This window comes from Nematostella vectensis, chromosome 5 (genome assembly GCF_932526225.1).
Source record: "Nematostella vectensis chromosome 5, jaNemVect1.1, whole genome shotgun sequence".
NCBI classification, from domain to species: Eukaryota; Metazoa; Cnidaria; class Anthozoa; order Actiniaria; family Edwardsiidae; genus Nematostella; species Nematostella vectensis.
Genome location: NC_064038.1, coordinates 14,258,287 through 14,268,287, shown reverse-complemented (window position 1 = coordinate 14,268,287; position 10,001 = coordinate 14,258,287). Strand labels below are relative to the sequence as shown.

At 36.5% G+C, this 10,001-nt stretch overlaps 1 protein-coding gene across 1 annotated transcript in view; it reads left to right on the top strand.

Annotated features, from left to right (window-relative positions):
• The first annotated feature begins 9,526 nt into the window (after positions 1-9,526).
• The window catches only part of LOC125556780 (C-reactive protein-like), a 31,578-nt gene continuing 31,103 nt past the window's right edge, over positions 9,527-10,001 (top strand). Inside the window, exon 1 of the mRNA XM_048727804.1 lies at positions 9,527-9,993. Within this exon, the coding sequence (XP_048583761.1) occupies positions 9,831-9,993 (163 nt within the window). The 5' untranslated portion in view covers positions 9,527-9,830. The remainder of the gene's footprint in view (positions 9,994-10,001) is intronic.

The window sequence follows — 10,001 nt, the reverse complement described above, 5'->3', positions numbered from 1 at the left end:
TCCATGGAACGCTGTATCGAGGCTGTGAGTGGCTGGATGGTCAGTAATAGACTGTTGTTGAATAGCACGAAGACAGAGTTTCTTTTGATAGGCACAAAGCAGCAGCTTGCTAAAGTTAGTGTAGATCAGCTTCGCGTAGTCAATGGTATGATATCTTCAAAGTCACCGGTCAAGAATCTTGGGGTGTGGATAGATTCAAATCTTTCAATGTCGGACCATATCACAAAAACCTGCTCTACTGCCTTTTATCACATGTATAATATAAGAAGAATTAGACCATACTTAACTAGAGGTGACACAGAAACGCTTATTAATGCTCTTGTCACAAGCCGTCTAGATTACTGTAATAGTTTACTGCATGGTAGCCCTGGCTACCTTTTGCAAAAATTGCAGCGCGTGCAAAATGCTGCTGCTAGAGTTATATTTCGAGAGAGTAAGTTTTGCCACATAGCACAGATAGTTATAAGCCTTCATTGTTTGCCGGTTGTTTACCGAATTAGATTTAAAGTTTTATTGATAACCTTTAAGGCCATACATGGCAATTCGCCCGGTTATATTAAGGATTTTATTAACTTTTCTAACAACAAAACTTATAGTCTCAGATCAAATAATACCCTGAGATGCACCATTAAGTCAATAAATTCTTATGGTGATCGTAAGGTGCACTAGTTCTCTAGGTAGTATTAAAAAGGCACTTAAGACATTTTTATTTAAAGAAGCGTTTAATTTATAATCAATATATATATTCCTTTTACTTTTATCATAGGTCTAATGTAATTATATTATTCATAGTTTTATCGTAATATTATAGTTTGGCATTTGTTACTAGTTTGTTACTCGATGTAATGTGCATTTTATATTGATAATTGCGCAATATAAATGCAAAAATTATTATTATTATTATTATTATTATTATTATTATTATTATTATTATTATTATTATTATTATTATTATTATTATTATTATTATTATTATTATTATTATTATTATTATTATTATTATTATTATTACCCTACCTTCGCGCATTGGCATTTACATCTTTTTGTTTGCCGCTGTTTTGTGACTTGAATCAGAAAAAAAAAAAACCCTATTTGCACAAATACTATCGAAAATTTCATTCTAGCATCAAGGATACAGGCAGTTGAGGTTGTAGTACTTCGAGAATTTCAAGATTTCAAAAACGTGAAAAAAAAAACAGGCTTCAGAGACTTCATTCAAAATAAAGAGCCGAAAACCTCGTTCTTCAAACACAGCTTTCGCTCTACTTGCTGCTTCTTCATGGTTTCTCAACATTCATTATCTTCCTAATTGTCAAACAAAATTTGTAAGTTGATATTGATTTTTGTGAATATTCCGGTTAATTGAGAAGGAATCCAAGAAAAATACATTTTGTAAAACTGCGAGGGAATGCATTTTTGTGATGATCAAAGCCAGCAAGCTGAAGTATCTGAGCTTCTCTAATAGTGAGAAAATAAAGAGGGAGATATTACTGTACTTCTTTGATGTTGTTTCTAGACATTTCTATAACTATTTTAATATACTATTTTAATTACACAAGCTGGAGTCGGGATTTGAATCAAACGCGGTATCACAGCCATTTTCGCTCGTCAATATTTTCTTTCTTCTCGACTTAACTTCGCCGCTCAGACAAACAAAACAGTCAAGTTATTCAGGGATTTAGCTTTCTGTGAGTATATTTGCCAATCTTGCTTACTTAAGTTAGACTTGTTTTCTTCTATTTTACGTGATCACTTTTCATTCCTATCGACGCGCGGGTAATACCAAAGTGTCCCTCTTATCTTATGCTCTCTTGAGATCATTGATTATGATGACATAAGATCTTTAGAAAGTGCGAGGCTTTGGTTTTGTTTAGCAGGCTAGGCTTTGGTTGTGCCTTTGGCTTCACAGCCATCAGAATTGTAGTAACTCTAGGTTAGGGTCTTGTTGTTTTTTTGTATTTTTTGTTAGAATTCCGAATAAATTAACTTTCCACTACAATTTTCAATATTCTGCGAACTGGTGTCAATAATGGTGTCTAACTGCTAAATTTTGCATCCCATTTGGCACCTCGAATTATTACATTTCATACTCTTTGAATGATAAGCGTCTTGCAAAGAATTTTTAAATGAAAAATGAACAAATAAAATTAGCAGATGTTATAGGTTGAGGAGCAGGGATGGCTTCTGTCATGCTTATATGCTGGTATATCAAGTGACTCAAAGAATCCATTTCTAACGGTTAATTCAAACAATAGCACCCTAGCCGACTCTCCCAGAGGCGGATCCAGAATTTCAAAATGAGGGGGGGGGGGGGGGGGGGGGTGGATAAATGGTCCAGTGGTTCTTGGTAGGTCACATAGATCTAACTACTTCATGCTGTATTGGATTTGTCCCGACAGCAAAGTCAAGCAGGCCAAGGCACATGGGCCGTCTCAGATATTTATTTTCTTCAAACAAAGTGACTTTTGATTTTTGATCTTTGAAAAGGGGGTGGATATCCACCCAATCTCCCCCTACCCACCCCCTGTATCCGCCCCTGCTCTCCAGAGTTTCGGGCTACTCAACCGAGTAACAGATAAACTTCCAATTAAAAGAAAAAAAAAAGAGTACGTGAATTTAATCGTGTGTGGTAATTTTTTTTCAACGTTTTCTAACAAAAAGACCGCTGTATTTTTAATTGTAAACGATAACAGGAGTGGCAGTGTATTATTTAAATAAAAGCGCTTCAATGAAACAGGGAGCGGTTCCAGCTGTTGGAAATTTTGGACGAAATTGCAAAAAATAATGGATACCGCAGTAACTGCACTAGTTATTTTTTTTTAAAGACGGCGTAAGAGTTGAGTAGTTTGTGTATAAGGTTTGCACAGTTTAAAAGATATTCAATCATATTTGCGGCACAAGTTCGTACTTTGAAGGACTTTAACAGATATATAGATATTATACATTACTTTTTTTTACTAGAAAATGTAATATGCTTCTATTAAAGCCTCCAAAAATGGAATCACCAAGAATCAAAAGGGAATTGGAAAAAAAAAACACCCTTTCATGACAAAAGCGAAGCATTGTAAATAGTTAATATTCAATTGATTTTTATCAATATGCTGTTCTGACTCAAAATGTTCACTCGCCCCCAACCAATCAATCATTTCACAATTTTTAATACTTTTCTGATTGGTTATTGCGCAAAGTCCAGACAGTTTAGTTATCAGCTTACAGGCAACATTGTGTTTATGGGTTCCGTCCAAGAAGTTCGGCCGTCCTTAGGTGTTCAAACTATATATGAGGTGTTTAAAGGCTGCAGGTAAGAAACCAATGATACTCCACTTATATTGCGTAAGTTTTATCACTTTTTAAACACTTACTCTTGTTATTTTTTTTACTAAATTTGAATATTTAAAAGAAGGCGTATTGTTTATAAGCAAAGCGCACATTTTTCGAAATCCGCTATATTATACTATAGGAAGTTTGCTTTGGTTACTTTGTGAGTGATGCAGGATAATAATTTTTTGCGAATTAATTTGAAATGAAAGGCGTGGCCTTTCAATCTGTTTCAAATAAAACTTTAATGCAAAATTTTGTGAATATCGTAAATTCAATGAAAAAAGAAATAAATAAAATAAGCAGATGTTTTAGGGTTGAGGAGCAGGGATGGTTTCTGTCATCACTCCTTTCAAAATCATATTTTTTAACTGCTGTGAGGTGCGGTAAAATATATCGTGAGCGAGGTTTCTTTTTTTTTTTTTGCCCAAATTGTATGAATTTGCCTTTTTGGAAAGCGTACAAATACCATTAAATGTTCCCAATAACGGCTACGAGTACTACAATTTTTCAGGTGCAAATAAACTAGTCTTACACAAACCATAGTCTCGTCAATACATTCATATCTTTGGGCAATCTTTATTTCTCGAGCTCTAACATTTCAAAATGGTTCGAAACGATAAACAATATTAAAAGTTTCCGATTAGCGTCAAACATAACGGGCTTGGGGCGCAAATAAACTAGTCTTAAACAAACCCAAGTTATGGGAACGGGACTCTAAGAGATTCATATCTTTTGGTTATCTTTATTCACCCAGTTCTACCTTTTTAAACAAGAAAAAAAAACTAAGTATAAACTTAAGCCTATTAAAGGGAGAAGGATGGAACAGGGTAGGACAATTTTGCTTTGCTTTTCGCAATAATGATAACTTGATTAGCAAGATGTGTTCACGTTGGGAATTTGAAGTACATTTAAAAGTCTAACAAAATTCAGAATGTCACCCTCGCGGAACTAATTTGTATAAGCGTTGAAATTGAAACCAAACTTTCTATTGAATACTTGAGAGGGTTTAAGAGTAAACAGAGCCCTCCCCGCAATTTTCTGATAACTGGCTTTAAGATAACAAGAAATATAAGTCAGGAAACCATGGATGAACATTGGATCCGGTCCCCCATTTCTTGAAAACCTTGCTTGCCCCCCCCCCCCTCCCTTTCTGGAACTCCTGGTTCCGCCCATGGACGATGCTCAAGAATGTTTCCTTTGTCTTATCGTGATTCTATCCCCTATATAAGAGAGAAAAGTTAATCATTTTCACAGGAGGCTTCAGAACCATAATTATAGCCATCTGTACAGGCAACCGTCACCTGGTTACATGAACTTTTCCGATATATTATTTAGTTGTTAGGGGCATGCCTCCATTCTGACACAGTAAAAACGAAAAAAAAAAAATCTTCCTAATCATGATAGAAAACAGAGGATGGGACTAGGTTCACATCAATTCTTTGGGTTTTTTTTCACTCTTTATTACTTCCTTTTTTGTTTGTCCCATTAGTGGCACTGCTATCTGTTTTCTAGAGACATTGAGTTATATTAAAAACGAACAGCCTTTTTCTAATAAGATATGATTCGTGTAACTATATTTTCTATTTAAGAATTTCATTCTCTAATAGTTTAGTTTCTTTAAATGAACGTATTCTCTTTTCATTCAATTAAAACTGTTAACACCATCTACAAAATGTCAACCCTGAGCAACCTTTCTTCATAAGAGTGACATCAGGCATTATTTGTCGAAATTAAAACACTTTTAGGAGTAAACCACTTGAGCATCAATTTCAATGCTAGAGTTTTTCGCGCCATATGCTGTTCTGATATGCTATATGATATATGCTATATGCTATCCTTCTATAGCAGGACGTAATCACAAGATTCTGGACAATTTTATTCTTTATATTATTTCCTGCCAAAATGCCACCTACATCACCCACAAATGTAATAACTAATAACTAGTAAATATTGAGTTTAGCTTTTTTTTGAAAGACAAACAAGGCAATAAAAAATGCCTATCTTATATTTTTTAGCTTATTTAACCATGCGTTAGTTTTAGCTGATATTATCTGAAAGCATAACACAAATATATTTTAAATATTAAAAAGACAGGTAATATCTCATATCACTTTTTACAGCATAATGAAAACTGTTCTCCTCGCCCTACATATCACTTGTCTTCTGGCCTTAGCTTCATCGAGCCCGCAATCCTTCTGTCCAGCATCCATCCATTCAGAAGGCGCGCGCATCACTCAAATTGACCTTGCCCTGCGGAGCAAGCATGTGAAAAAACGTCTTGAGGGTCAAAGTCAGATATCATGTAGTCAGCGGTGTCTGCAGCAAGACTGGTGTATATCGGTTAACTACGAAGTGTCCCGACGGGAAGGAGGAGCCTGCGAGTTGAACACATACGGAGTTGAGATGTTGGCCCATGCAAATCCCCAAAACCCGGAGTTTAAAACGAAAAAAGGATGGATATACTCACAGCTAAGGTCCGCTCAAGTAAGTTTATTGTAATTACTCGATTGCTAGAATGCTTTGATTTGTATTGAGATTTTACTAATATTCTTGTGACCTGTGATTATAAGGACATTGTGTTCCATTTAAATTGGCTTGCTCTATTTTGTAGCAATTTTAAATTAGGTTTCTGCCTTACGTTAAACTGATCGCGAAGCGTTTGTGTATTCAAATAAGCCTAATTTTCGGACAGGTTCAGCGATCCGATTTTTTCTTTGTTTGGTCAAGCGTCCTAAAAGCCCGCTTGGTCTCCGAGCTGTCCTCGTCTGAAAATCTCCCTATATGGATAAAAGAGATAAAGATGACCCAAGAGACCATGATGTAAGAATTCCCCGTGGCCCATGATGTCGTCCTTGAAAGCTATTTTTAGAACAAACAGCTATTCTAGATTGCACGAGCTTGTCGATCATAGAATCCATATATGTGACCTGGCAAGGGAAAACGTACACTAAAGAAAAAGCGTTCGGGCTATGAACGAAAAATATCGTTTGAAGGATTATACAGAACGCTTTTACGATATTCAGAAGATATCAGGTTCATACGAGAAACTATATCCGATTTTCAAGAACGTTTCCCCGAAGTCAAGATCGTCTGTCCGAAGGCAATATCGTTCTTCCGAAGACAAGATCGTTCTCCTTGTTTTTTAAATCTATCATCGCCGAGGTTAACACTCGAAGACTCGAAGGCGAGAACGATTTTTCGATTTTCAAGATCGTTCATCCGAAGAAATGATCGACTTCACGAAGACAAGAACTTTCCGGCATTTGAAAAACGTTTATCAGTGCGGGAAAACCATGAAGGCAAAAACCTTCTTCCGATTTTGAAAATCGTTACCAAAAAGACAACATCGCTCTTTTTTGAGATGCATGGTTTGTTTTTAATTTAGAGCTATATTTCAGCTTAACAAGTTGTTGTTTTGCAAAGACAAGTAAAGTTTATTTAATTTGCATACGTCTCATAATCGATGATCGTAATAGCAAATTAAAGTTTGAGATATGGAGATTCTTTTTTTGGAGGTCATATTGATGCGCGAGTTAAATAGCAAGCGCAAAGCCGTTATAAAGTTGTGGTCGCCATTAACATTTTGTTTTGAAAGACAAGAAAATATTGACAGCCGACTCGCTCTCGTAATTTACATTCGGCTCAAACAAATCAATTGTCGTATTGTTACTACCCTAACAGTCCTAATGGCAAAAGAAAGCTAAGATATAGAGGACTCGTTTTAGACAGGTCTGTTTGATGCGCGACTTTAGTAGCAAGCGAGAACCGTAATTTCTTTGTCGTCACCGTTAACATGGAAATGTAAATTGTCGTTGTACATGTCGTTGCAAATACAAATAGATTCGACTCGCTTTCTTAGTTTGCATACGGCATATATCAAGGACATTCTTTCACACTTTAAGAGCGTTCTTCCGAATTTCTAGAGACGATATTCCGAATTATTATAGAATGTTCTCCCGAGCTTCAAAAGAACGATCTTCCGAATTTTAAGAGAGCGATCTTTCAAAGTTTCCGAATTTTAGAGAACGACCTGCCGAACGTTGAGCGTTTCCAATTTGAAGGGAACGAACTTCCGAATTTCAAAAACGTTCTTCCGATTGTCCCTCTGGAACAAGATCGTTTATAACGATATAACGAAGCAAGATCGTTCCCTCATTATAAAAAAGGCGTTTGTTGATCTTCCAGATTTGCCCTAAAACGTTTTTCGCTAGTGTACGTTTTCCCTTGCCGGGTCACATATGGTGCTCTGAGCCATATTTGTTCATGCCACTTCGCGAGCTAGTTTATTTTCAAAAACATTTTTCCTTCGACGCTGCTTTTCTTTAAATTGTATGCTGCCTGTTTTTATCCTTAAGCTGCTCCTAATAGCTCATGCTCACAATGCTGATAATGTCCGGGTATCTGTAGGGATATAAAGACTAAGGGTTATATAAGTATTTAAACGGAAAGACGTCGGGGAGACGGCAAATTCGGAATCATTCAAGATGCATCGGGCTGTCTCCATGTCTCCTAAAATGCTTCTTTTTCTCTTAGGCATTCGAGTCTATGTTTTGTTTTATTTTCCAGATGCTATTCGAGAGTTTAATTTGTACATAACATTTCTTTCTGATTAAGATAATGTTTTTCTAAGGGATAATATATAGATTCAGGCATTGCCTAAAAGCGGAGGTCCAAACGACCAAATCTTTGCTAATTTTCGCTTAATAATTTATTAAATATAATTCTGTTTTGACGACATAAACGATTTCACAGATCACGCGACCAACTTGTTATACCCCTTTGCCTCACCCTTAACATCTGAATGACACATTCAGATGTCAAGGGACACAAGTTTAGTTGTCATACGATGTCTCGGCGTCAGGGTAGTTTCCCTTTATTGACGTCATCGGTGACGTCACGTGACCATTTCATTGCACCCCACATGAAACATACATAACACCTACCGAGTTTTGTTGTCATACGATGTTTTTTTAATAAAATAATATTTTGTTTTGATTCCTACAAAATATTTTTGCTTTTACTGACGTCATTGATGACGTCACAAATCACGTGACTATATTTTTGCACCCCCTCGAAACAAACATAACACCTGCCAAGTTTGGTTGTGAAACAATGTTACTTTCAAGTAATATAAATGTTTTTGCTTTGAATCACGTTTGGGTGACGTCATATCTGACGTCACATAACACGTGACCAATTGTTGCATCCCCCTTGAAACCTAAATGACACCTACCGAGTTTGGTTGCCATACGTTGTTTCCTTCGTGAAATATAAATATTTTTTTATTTTGATGACGTCAGCATATTTTTGCTTTTAGTGACGTCATTAATGACTTCACAATCAAGTGACGATATAGGTGCACTCTCTTGACACATACATGACACATACCAAGTTTGGATGTCATATGATGTTTCGTTTAGGAGATATAAGTAGTGATATGACAACGGAATAGTTTTTCTTAGAGCGATGTCATCGATGACGTCATCCATCACGTGACCATATCTTGAAACCGCCGTTGACACAAAAATGACACCTACCAAGTTTGGTTGTTATACAATGTTTCTTTTACGATATATGAATGTTTTTTTATTTGTCAGCATATTTTGCTTCTAGTAACGTCATTGAATGCATCACAATAACGTGACCATATTTGAGCATCCCCCTTGACACCTACATGATACCTACAGAGTTTGGTTGCCATATGATGTTTCTTTCGTGAAATATAAATATTTTTTATTTTGATGACGTCAGTATATTTTTGTTTCTATTGACGTCATCGATGACGTCACAAATCATGTGACCACAGTTTTGCAACTCCCTTGACACATACATGGACTTCACGGACATCGTGTCACGAAAACTCGCGTCGATGGGTTACCAATATTTGTTAACATATTTGTTTTGTATACCACTCTTTTTAGGTATTATGGGGCTCCGCTCACGCTAACATCTAGTAAGAAATAACTTCACTTCTGGTCGTTGTTTGGTACTCGTCGTATTATTTGCGAATAAGCTGTGATTGTGTGAAAACTTTAACTGGGAAAGTTGATCCCCCCGCCTAAAATCACGCACTCTATTGATTTCAATGTATGTCCGAGTTGCGGTTTATTAGATCCAATGTTCGTAAAAAAAAATAGAATGGTATTTTTGGTCAAAACCATTTCCATAAGAGCCTCGGTTAACATCGCCCACAAGACGTGGTTTGCGCGTGAAACTAGTATTTGCTTTTGCTTCGATGAAGGGCTAAAGCTCGAAACGTCAGCGCATCTACTTTGATTCACAAATGCGTTTAAAATACCTTTTCAACCTTGTGTTGATTTATACCAAGTGTTGCTAGGATACGTGAGAGCTAGCCAATCAGAGGCGTATCGAAAAATGGCTGTTTATTCTCAAAATAACTTTCAAGCCCGACATCATTGGAACATGCCCTAATACGGGGGATTCGTTCTCTTACATCATGGTCTCTTGGATGACCAGTATCTCAAGAAACTGTCAAGCTGTGCTTCTTCATGCCTCATCATAGCCTGTTTGTGTTACAGTTTACAGCAAGCCTACAGGGCTGTAAAGATGGCTTGTTTACTTGTGTAAACGGAGGAACGTGCGAGGTCGACTGCAATTCTCTTCGCCAAAGATGTCATTGTCCTGCAGGCTTTTCTGGAGACAAGTGTGAAAGTTAGTAC